This window comes from Panulirus ornatus, chromosome 55 (assembly GCF_036320965.1).
Source record: "Panulirus ornatus isolate Po-2019 chromosome 55, ASM3632096v1, whole genome shotgun sequence".
Taxonomy (NCBI): domain Eukaryota; kingdom Metazoa; phylum Arthropoda; class Malacostraca; order Decapoda; family Palinuridae; genus Panulirus; species Panulirus ornatus.
In genome coordinates, this window is record NC_092278.1 from 16,465,820 (window position 1) to 16,478,211 (window position 12,392).

A 12,392-nucleotide genomic window follows, 5' to 3' on the forward strand; every position below is an offset into this window, starting at 1 on the left:
TACAGCTGCGGGACTCTCTCATGCCTGTAGCACACACCTACAGTACATATCTACACTAGCACACATACATACCGTACAGTTGCACCATGTAACCCACTTGTTCCACCTGTGACACACATACGACTCCCCGCAGCTGTATCTTATGCTACCAGTATACGCCCAGACCCTCTACACACGCAGACAGACAGACACACACACACACACACACACACACACACACACACACACACACACACACACCATACTGGATTTTAACTTTAGATCTGCACATGTGATTATTTTACCTTATACACTACACTTTCATTTCAACTGTGCACATACTACACTAAGACTATACACTCCCCAGCATCATGTACTGTACACCATGTACTGTACTTCCTGTGTCTGCTCCCTACACTATTACCTCCAGTCTCACACTAGCGTTCCACATACCCTTGGCAGTATACCACTTTATAAACCACGTCTCATAGCTCACAATCGAACTGCTGGATCAGACATTCTGTAAATGTGTCCAATGACTTTTAGACGGATTGGATCATAGCAACCTGACCCTTAGCTGAACCTCTCCTGTTATTAGTCCATCTCTGGACATTATCTGAGCTTGTATCACTTGATGAGTAGTATAAACGTTTAATGTCAGTGGTCTTCCTCTGAAGCAAATGTTGATTGATGGTTCTTATTTTCTCGCGTCGATCAGGACTTCCCTCTGCCCCTGGATGTGATATACTTCTGCCAGCCTGAAGGATGCGTGTCCGTGGGACCCAGGAAGACGTCCCTGAGGGAGGCCACGTCCTTCGTCTTCACCCTCACCGACAAGGACTCTGGTGAGTGTCACACTCCTACATCCTGTCCGCATATGGTTCCCTTTCTAAGCAAACAACGCAAGAATTGCTTCTTCTCTATGATTGTATATATGTATCATTGTACGTATGTATATATTTATGCATTTGTTTGTTAAATGATTGTATGTATGTATGAATGTATGTATATATTTATGTATTTGTTAAATGATTGTATATATATGTATGAATGTATGTATATATTTATGTATTTGTTTGTGAGTGCTATTGTTTGATGATGTTGATCTTGTGGGGAATCGGTCCTTCACTGAGAAACATGGACGTAACCGCCAGAGGTTCTCTGCCTTCGTCGGTTGCCAGGTATGGCCTGTTTTTGTGGGAGACGTAGAGTAGGAAGAATGCTCCTGATAGCCACAGGTGTCCGGAGTACGGAACAAAGGGTTGGATGTGGACGGTGGTAGAGGTGTCAGCACCCGGTGGGTGGGTGTTGGAGGTCAGGTTGTGGTCACCTCCTGCCGGTGTTGTGAGGTGTAGATTGGGTTCAGGTGAGGAGAGGAGCGGCTGGGCCCCGTGAAGCCTTAGTAACTCAAGTTGTGTACCGAGGATTATCCTTCCCCGAGGCCCCACCGACCTCAACGGGACGACCTTTGAAACACGACCAGGGGGGTCAGGTCAGTGGCGAGGCCATCATTCCCCAAGGGCTGTGCTTTGAAGGACTTCCCATCCTGCCAAAGGCTCGGGCGGTCGTGCTCAACGCCTGCAGCTTGCGGTTGATAGAAACAGTTGGAACAGTTGGGTAGATGTGAGAGTAGGTCGGTAGACACCACACTTGTGGCTGTTGTTATCTACCCATATTTTTTGGGGGGGCACCAGTCACGTACGCTGACACACAGTAGAACATTGTTATATTCGTAGTTATAACAGCCCCCATGGGTTCGAGTCCCAGACGCGGCAGTCAGCCCACTGCCAACTCTAGCTTCTCATCTTATCCTCGGGGCGGGATGATAGATGGGTACCTGGCTTAGGAGTGTAAAACTTCCTCCCCATAACACTTACACACACACACACACACACACACACACACACACACACACACACACACACACACACACACACACACACACCAGCTGTTCATGCTTTCCTTTGTGGTTAGTTTGATGAATGGGTACACGTTATAAGCATACATATATTACCATAAAGTAGCATGAGTTAAAGGGAACGGGCAACGCGAGCATAAAGTCTGTCCACGTAATACATGAATGGGAAAGAAATAGTACACACACACACACACACACACACACATTTCCTCGGTCGAGTATTGATGTAGAGTCGCCCCGTGCTCCAGTTGGCTTTTCTTGTCGCCACCGTCGGGAGTCTCTGGCCAATGTGGTGCTTCACTGTCGGTGGCGATGGAGGGAAGGGGCGCAGGGACTCTGATGATAGGGGTTTCCTCAGGGCTTTTAACTCTCTCCCTTGGGGGGTGTGCGAACCGCTTTGTTGATTCTGCTGCCCCTGCAGGGGCTAGCGGCGGGGGAGGCTAGAACGAGTTTACCTCCTCCCCTTTAGAGTCGTGTGCACCGTCGTGCTGAAGGGTTGCACCGTCTTCTCAAAAGATCGGACCATTTTGCTTGGGGGTGGGTTCAATCTAATCTCGGGATGTGAAGGATCCGGTCCACTGAGGGAGGAAGGACGCGAGGGTTTTCATGCAGCGATGCTGGTACCTTCCATTATCCATCAGGTTCAAATGAGATCATATCTCTCAGATCTTCCCCATCTTCTCGTGATGGGTCACTGCTCCGTCTCGTTACGTCTCGACTCGTCTCGTCTGGTCTCGTCTCGTCTCAAGTCTGGTCAAGTTGGACGCCACTGAAGTACGACGATTTCTTTCTGGTTTTCCTCTCTCTTGAAAGTTTTTACAGCGTTCTCGTATCCTTCGGTGTCTGTGATCTGCCTCTCAACACAGTACACACGCTTGTCATCCCCGTAACATTTAAGCAGCCTGGTAAACCCCACATTACAAATACTCAAGTCTTGCCTTAAAAAACAAAACAAAAGAAAGGGAGTTCTGTTCATATGCCGAGGGCTCTTCTCTTTCAGTTGTTCCCCCTAATACAAGAGACTGGGGTCATCCATGTATTGTATAGAATACTCCTATTCCTCAAAAATTCTTAGAATACTGTGATTATTCTTTTCTGTTGCTGTTGAATCTTTTTGTTTCATTTTCTGGGCGGCCGTAACTACAGCCCAGTATATATATATATATATATATATATATATATATATATATATATATATATATATATATATATATTTTTTTTTTTTTTTTTTTTTCTTTTTTTTAAACTATTCGCCATTTCCCGCGTTAGCGAGGTAGCATTAAGAACAGAGGACTGGGCCTTTGAGGGAATACCCTCACCTGGCCCAATTCTCTGTTCCTTCTTTTGGAAAATTAAAAAAAAAACGAGAGGGGAGGATTTCCAGCCCCCCGCTCCCATATATATATATATATATATATATATATATATATATATATATATATATATATATATATATATGTATATATATATATATATATATATATATATATATATATATATATATATATATATATATATTGGAAAGGATCACAATTTTGCGCGTGATAAAGATATTCCCATGAGTCCACGAGGAAAATGAAACACGAAAAGTTCCCAAGTGCACTTTCGTTATGTGATTATTACACGAAAGTGCACTTGGGAACTTTTCGTGTTTCATTTTCCCCGTGGACTTATAGGAATATATATATATATATATATATATATATATATATATATATATATATATATATATATATATATATATATATATATAAAAGGCAACACGACATTTATTTGGTAACACCGTAGGTTCGGACAAAAGGCTTGCTTCACGGCGTCGTCTGTTGCCATAACAATCCAGTAATGTAATTTGTGTTGTCTGGCTCACCGTAAAGAACTCTCTGGATAACAAGTTCTGATCTTTGCTGGTGGGTTTCATAGCACATGTGTGTCGTGGAAGTGCATGTGACGTGTGACGCATCTGAACAAGAATTCCTTACGGATAACTATTTGTGTATTTGTAATACTGTTTGTAGTGCACCGTTAATGAGTACGTTAACATCCATTGGTATGAACCCAACTTAACCACTTCATTGTGTTCCGTTGCTGTGTAACAGTTTTATGCATACAGTATACATGAATGTGTATATGCGTATAATGTATATATATATATATATATATATATATATATATATATATATATATATATATATATATATATTTCTTTTTTTTTCTTTCAAACTATTCGCCATTTCCCCGCATTAGCGAGGTAGCGTTATGAACAGAGGACTGGGCCTTTGAGGGAATACCCTCACCTGGCCCAATTCTCTGTTCCTTCTTTTGGAAAATTAAAAAAAAACGAGAGGGGAGGATTTCCAGCCCCCCCCCCCCGCTCCCTCCCCTTTTAGTCGCCTTCTACGACACGCAGGGAATACGTGGGAAGTATTCTTTCTCCCCTATCCCCAGGGATATATATATATATATATATATATATATATATATATATATATATATATATATATATATATATATATATATCTTTCTTTCATACTATTCGCCATTTCCCGCGTTAGCGAGGTAGCATTAAGAACAGAGGACTGGGCCTTTGAGGAAATATCCTCACCTGGCCCCCTTCTCCGTTCCTTCTGGAAAATTAAAGAAAAAAAAAAAAAAACGAGAGGGGAGGATTTCCAGCCCCCCCGCTCCCTTCCCTTTTAGTCGCCTTCTACGACACGCAGGGAATACGTGAGAAGTATTCTTTCTCCCCTATCCCCAGGGAAAATATATATATATATATATATATATATATATATATATATATATATATATATATATATATATATATATATGTATGTATGTATATGTGATGGCTGTGTGGCCGTTGTGATGGTGAGCGAGTTTTGCGCTAGGCAACTGAGCCTTCGTGTGTATATGTACGTTGCCTGGGAGACCCACCTCCAGCGAGGCTTATGATGTGTTGACATCATACGTGTGTTAGCTCATGCTTATATACATGTCAGTCAGATTGCGTCGGTCGCTAAAGCTATGGCCACCGTCGGTAGAATGTTGAAAACACTTGGGTTGCTCTGGCCTGGAAAAAGGGGTTATGGTTGGATAACGCCTAGGGAGGTAAGGTAAGACAGGAAGGGGCGAGGGAGATGGACAGTTTTATCCCTCTCCATTTTTCCAATATATTTGCATAATTGAATCTAGCGAGCTCAAGAGAATCGCTTTTTAAGTAAATGTTTGGTAAAAGGTGGCCACCCCGTCTGAAAAATTGTGGGTGAAGACGGCCGATCTGTGTGGAAATGTTGGTTGAAGGTGGCCATCTGGTCTGGAAATGGTGGATGGAGGTGGCCGATGGAGATAGTTGGTGAAGGTAACCACAGAGCCTGGAAATGTTGGATGTAAGTGGCCACCCAGTTTGGATGTGCTGGATTGTGGCCATCCACTTTCGAAATGGTAGATGAAAGTGACAATCACATGTTTACCAAATGGCGTCCTAGCTTCGTCTCTTCGATGTATATCATCTGACTGATATATTTCTCTCTTGTCTCTCCCCTGATGATGTGATTATTACACGAAAGTGCACTTGGGAACTTTTCGTGTTTCACTTTCCCCGTGGACTCATAGGAATATATATATATATATATATATATATATATATATATATATATATATATATATATATATATATTTTTTTTTTTTAAAGAATGGACAGAGAAGGGGGCCAGGTGAGGATATTCCCTCAGAGACCCAGTCCTCTTTTTCACGCTACCTTGCTAATGCGGGAAATGGCGAATAGTTTGAAAGAAAGAATATATATATATATATATATATATATATATATATATATATATATATATATATTTTTTTTTTTTTTTTTTTTTTTTATACCTCGTCGCTGTCTCCCGCGTTTGCGAGGTAGCGCAAGGAAACAGACGAAAGAAATGGCCCAACCCCCCCCCATACACATGTACATACATACGTCCACACACGCAAATATACATACCTACAGAGCTTTCCATGGTTTACCCCGGACGCTTCACATGCCTTGATTCAATCCACTGACAGCACGTCAACCCCTGTATACCACATCGCTCCAATTCACTCTGTTCCTTGCCCTCCTTTCACCCTCCTGCATGTTCAGGCCCCGATCACACAAAATCTTTTTCACTCCATCTTTCCACCTCCAATTTGGTCTCCCTCTTCTCCTTGTTCCCTCCACCTCCGACACATATATCCTCTTGGTCAATCTTTCCTCACTCATTCTCTCCATGTGCCCAAACCACTTCAAAACACCCTCTTCTGCTCTCTCAACCACGCTCTTTTTATTTCCACACATCTCTCTTACTCTTACGTTACTCACTCGATCAAACCACCTCACACCACACATTGTCCTCAAACATCTCATTTCCAGCACATCCATCCTCCTGCGCACAACTCTATCCATAGCCCACGCCTCGCAACCATACAACATTGTTGGAACCACTATTCCCTCAAACATACCCATTTTTGCTTTCCGAGATAATGTTCTCGACTTCCACACATTCTTCAAGGCCCCCAGAATTTTCGCCCCCTCCCCCACCCTATGATCCACTTCCGCTTCCATGGTTCCATCCGCTGCCAGATCCACTCCCAGATATCTAAAACACTTCACTTCCTCCAGTTTTTCTCCATTCAAACTCACCTCCCAATTGACTTGACCCTCAACCCTACTGTACCTAATAACCTTGCTCTTATTCACATTTACTCTTAACTTTCTTCTTCCACACACTTTACCAAACTCAGTCACCAGCTTCTGCAGTTTCACACATGAATCAGCCACCAGCGCTGTGTCGTCAGCGAACAACAACTGACTCACTTCCCAAGCTCTCTCATCCCCAACAGACTTCATACTTGCCCCTCTTTCCAAAACTCTTGCATTTACCTCCCTAACAACCCCATCCATAAACAAATTAAACAACCATGGAGACATCACACACCCTTGCCGCAAACCTACATTCACTGAGAACCAATCACTTTCCTCTCTTCCTACACGTACACATGCCTTACATCCTCGATAAAAACTTTTCACTGCTTCTAACAACTTTCCTCCCACACCATATATTCTTAATACCTTCCACAGAGCATCTCTATCAACTCTATCATATGCCTTCTCCAGATCCATAAATGCTACATACAAATCCATTTGCTTTTCTAAGTATTTCTCACATACATTCTTCAAAGCAAAGACCTGATCCACACATCCTCTACCACTTCTGAAACCACACTGCTCTTCCCCAATCTGATGCTCTGTACATGCCTTCAATCTCTCAATCAATACCCTCCCATATAATTTACCAGGAATACTCAACAAACTTATACCTCTGTAATTTGAGCACTCACTCTTATCCCCTTTGCCTTTGTACAATGGCACTATGCACGCATTCCGCCAATCCTCAGGCACCTCACCATGAGTCATACATACATTAAATAACCTTACCAACCAGTCAACAATACAGTCACCCCCTTTTTTAATAAATTCCACTGCAATACCATCCAAACCTGCTGCCTTGCCCGCTTTCATCTTCCGCAAAGCTTTCACTACCTCTTCTCTGTTTACCAAATCATTTTCCCTAACCCTCTCACTTTGCACACCACCTCGACCAAAACACCCTATATCTGCCACTCTATCATCAAACACATTCAACAAACCTTCGAAATACTCACTCCATCTCCTTCTCACATCACCACTACTTGTTATCACCTCCCCATTTGCGCCCTTCACTGAAGTTCCCATTATATATATATATATATATATATATATATATATATATATATATATATATATATATATATATATATATATATATATCTTTTTCTTTCTTTCAAACTATTCGCCATTTCCCGCATTAGCGAGGTAGCATTAAGAACAGAGGAGACTGGGCCTTTGAGGGAATACCCTCACCTGGCCCAATTCTCTGTTCCTTCTTTTGGAAAATTAAAAAAAAAAACGAGAGGGGAGGATTTCCAGCCCCCCGCTCCATATATATATATATATATATATATATATATATATATATATATATATATATATATATATATGTGTGTGTGTGTGTGTGTGTGTGTGTGTGTACATTGAGATGTATGGGTGTGTATATTTGCGTGTGGGGACGTGTATGTATATACATGTGTATGGGGGTGGGTTGAGCCATTTCTTTCGTCTGTTTCCTTGCGCTACCTCGCAAACGCGGGAGACAGCGACAAAGCAAAATAGATATATAAATAAATATATATATTATCTCTGGGATAGGGAAGAAAGAAAACTTCGCACGTATTCCCTGCGTGTCGTAGAAGGCGACTAAAAAGGGAAGGGAGCGGGGGGCTGGAAATCCTCCCCTCTCGTTTTTTTTTCTTTAATTTTCGAAAAGAAGGAACAGAGAAGGGAGCCAGGTGAGGATATTCCCTCAAAGGCCCAGTCCTGTTCTTAACGCTACCTCGCTAACGCGGGAAATGGCGAATAGTTTGAAAGAAAGATATGTTTTCTTTTCTTTCAAACTTCGCCATTTCCCGCGTTAGCAAGGAAGCGTTAAGAACAGAGGACTGGGCCTCTGAGGGAATATCATATATATATATATATATATATATATATATATATATATATATATATATATATATATATATATATATATATATATATGTGTGTGTGTGTGTGTGTGTGTGTGTGTGTGTATGTATAATCAGGGGAGTTTTTTTTTTGCAACTAGACACTTTTTTGTGTTATATAAACGCATGTGTTTTGAGTTGGTAAAACTGACGAGTTTCAAAGGTCAGTGGCGTAAATCACTTAAACAATTAAATGTATATTTACTTTTCTCTTTTGAGTGGACCAAAAGGGTTAGAATGATTTAGAAAAACACATAAAAGAGCAAATCGAGTTTAGTGTGGGAGGGGAAGGGAGGGTGGAGAAGGCTTAAACCTCGTAACCCCAACTCTCCCTACCATACTCTCCAGTGCTTGTGTGCTTTTGTGGTTCCTTGTTGTTTTCTGATAGCTTTTTTTGACAGCCGCTGAAACAGTTACTAACCTGGTCCTTGGCAGAACGACATATGTTTGGCAACACTGTCTAAGGTCGGGCCAGATGGCATTTCCATGGCGTCAGCCTGACTTCTACACCACATGGGGCAGTTGAGTGTCTGTACCCTACATGTAGAACCACCGAGAACGTAACTGAAGGATCTCATGCTTGCAGACGGGAACACTTGACCACTAATTGTCCCCTTTTTGGTTGGCTCAACAAGACTTACTTTATGACTGATTAATTTTTCCATGCCCGAATGACCGAATTGCTGGTTAAGGTTATTTGGTTTCCTCTTTGGTTAACTGATTGAGTCCGTTAATCTTTCTCATGACATGGAAGGTGTCTTTGATTAATTTTTCCATGCCCGAATGACCGAATTGCTGGTTAAGGTTATTTGGTTTCCTCTTTGGTTAACTGATTGAGTCCGTTAATCTTTCTCATGACATGGGAGGTGTCTTAGCCAACCGCTCGTCCCCAAGGGCCTGGCCAGATGACAGTATGGCTTATCGACCAAATGGTTGACCTGTTTCTGAGTGACTGGCTATTCTAGGACGATTATTTAGATACGACTGTATGCTTGGCTAATTAGTTCCTGACTACAGGAAATGATTGGCTGATTAGTTTTTGACCGAATGACTGATTGGCTTATTACTTGTTTTGTTGACCCAGATGCAGACTAGTTTGCTGGCTGATATAACCTGGTGGTTCTTTCCCGGCCAACAGAATGATTGGGTGATTGGATTGCCTTACTGAGTGACCTGATTAGTTTTTTGGTGAGAAAAAGAAATTGTTCATGGCCGAACTATTGATTGGCTGAATTTCTTGTCAGACCAGCCGATTGCTTTCCCCGTCAATCGATTTTTGGGTACATGTTGATGCAATGCGGCGAGGCTATTTGTACAAGTATATGAACTAGAGTGGAACGATAGTTTATCCTTATATTTGGATTTGTACCATCGGGTTCTGATTTGTCCCAACATTTCTTGTCCTTTGACGATAAATGATTCGAAAGCGTGCAGGATATTGAAGATGGGGCGATATTTGGGATGAAATAAAAGCATGGGAAAACATGTTAGAAGCGTCAACAGAAATTGTGGGAAAAGTTCACGTGTATTTCCAAAGAGACCGACCGACTTGTGCCTTTCTCGATGTTATTTTAGAAAGGCGTGTTTGTTACAGTTATCTGCTCTAGTCCACTTGGGTGCTGGCGTCAGTATTCAAAGTGTGCGTTCAAAGGAAGGCTCTCGATCATTCTCGTCTGAAAGTTCATGAGAATATTCTTTGAAGTTATTTCTCTGAAGTCACAAAGGTGATGTACAGCTTCAATATGCAGGCGAAGCAGATGACAGTTAACATTAATATATTTTGCCAGTGATATTTGAAAGTTAGGTTCATTTCCGCCCAAGGGAAATTTAGTTGAAAAAGTAGCATATATTTTTTCCTTTTTTTTTTTTTTTTTTATATATTTTACGTCAATTTACACCAGATTTTATTCAATCTTTTTACCAATAGAATCACCAAATTTGCTATTAGGCTGTACCATGGACTAGAGCCACGACATAAAATATTGAATGGACACAGCGATTTTTAGAGATAACGTATTTTGATACCAATCTCTGAATAGGATCAGGTCATTGACTCATCGGTGAGTGATGTTGTTTTTCGAGTATTTTTTTTTCAATGATATGCGTGTTTTTTCCTTACAAATAGAGTTAACATTTTTGTTTCCTCCGTGGAAAAAAAATAATGCTGCGAACACCAATAACCCTACCTTCCTTCGTTGGCCTTCCCACTTTTCGTGAAACTCCGTAAGATTATTAAACTTCAAGTCTAAACTGTTCTGTCACGTGCAGCAACTCTTTCTCCATATGACTTTCGTCAGTATTCGTAAGTTAATATCGCGTGGGACCTAACTTGCACATTTGCTAATTTCTGGCTGAATGGTTCCATTTCAGTCACTGATTAACTTCTTGATGACTAGTTTGGTAAGATGTTCAGAATTACGGACTGGCTGATTAGTTGACTTAATTCTGTGTCAGCTCAACGGATGATTGGATGCACTGCCGCCTGATTAGTTCCCTGCTGGCTGAGTGATCTCTTGGTTTATGGGGGAGTGAGTGTCTGTAGCGCTGGACCCATACTGCATGTGTGTCTCTGGCCGCCTGAGTGATGCAGTATGTTGCTAGTCAATAGCTAGCCAGCGTGACTTTTTGCGAAGTAACAGAAGTTGTAGGAACTCTTCTAACATGCTGATCACATCGACCTAATTTTCTGTGTTCAGTTGTTAATTCCCCGTAAGTTTCTGACACGGGATTGAGATTTGACCTCCCACAGCGTCGTATCACCCAGCGACATTCATCCGATCGCCTCACTAGGAGGGGGTGTTTACGTTCTCATCGGTACAGCAGGGGAGGAACAGTATTGGACTTCAGCAGCTATTGTGGCGCTCAGCGTCTTCGCCTGTCTGATGCACGCGTCACGCCCGTAATGCGTACCTCCCTGCGTGTCGGTAGCAAATCAGAGGTTGACAACTACGCGACATGAAGAACGTTAGGGTAAATGACATGCGAATTGACAATGACGAGGTGTGAGGTGTTGCTGGGCGACCGGCTGACGACAGCCAGCCTGAAGCTGACCTTGGACATGACGGTTACCTCGGCCTTTCGTTGCGTTCGAGCACGACCAGTCGACCTTTGAACGCAGCGATACGATCATTGAACACGACTGGCACAACCCTTGGGTATGATAAAGTTACCTTTGAATTGGAACCTTGAGGGTTCGGGTGAAGGCCCCAATCAGTTAGACCCAGGGGTCGTATTAGAGTGTATTAGAGTCATACCGTTATGTAGTAGGGTCGAAACAACGCGCTCAGTGATCATCATACCTGCATGTTCGAGGATCGCACGCGTCGTTCGGCTGGGGTTAGTACACCGTGTCGCAGTTAGTGTCATGTGGTTAGGTTTGCAGGATAAGGGTTCGGGTATTGCCACCCCCGCTTATGAGACCTTTACGAGAGCGAGTGAGATCTGTTGGGATATGAAGATATAGATCTCAAGGGCAATTGAATCCATGTTTAAATTGCGTTATGTATCCATGGACGAGAAAGAATTACGGTGGCACGAACAGATTCAAGTGTCATACTGGTGTGTGTTTCGTACAGTCAGCGACAGTTGTATGCAAATCTTTGAAGGTGTTAGAGTGATGCAGATGAGGAGCCCGGGTGATGATAAGGTGCAGCCGCTGTAGTGTTATTGATCAGGTGATCAGCCAGTCGCACCAGGTCTTATTGACCTAGTTGGCTGGTCATGGCTCGGGGGGCTGGTATTAAGCTCCCTCCCTGAGTAGACGAGTTCTCTGCATCGTACGGTCTGCAGCCTGACGTCAGGCCACTGACCCTGCCATAAGCTAAAGCTGAATTAAAATTAGCCCTTTGTGAGGGACCAGAGCGGGCCA

General features: G+C 42.4%; 1 protein-coding gene across 15 annotated transcripts in view; it reads left to right on the forward strand.

The window, feature by feature from the left end:
• Nucleotides 1-12,392, forward strand: part of Rab3-GEF (Rab3 GDP-GTP exchange factor) — a 356,394-nt gene that overhangs the window by 12,102 nt on the left and 331,900 nt on the right. For all 15 annotated transcript variants that reach the window (XM_071692889.1, XM_071692877.1, XM_071692876.1 and 12 more), the window contains exon 4: nt 698-824. In XM_071692889.1, coding sequence (XP_071548990.1) covers nt 698-824 — 127 coding nt within the window. The remainder of the gene's footprint in view (nt 1-697; nt 825-12,392) is intronic.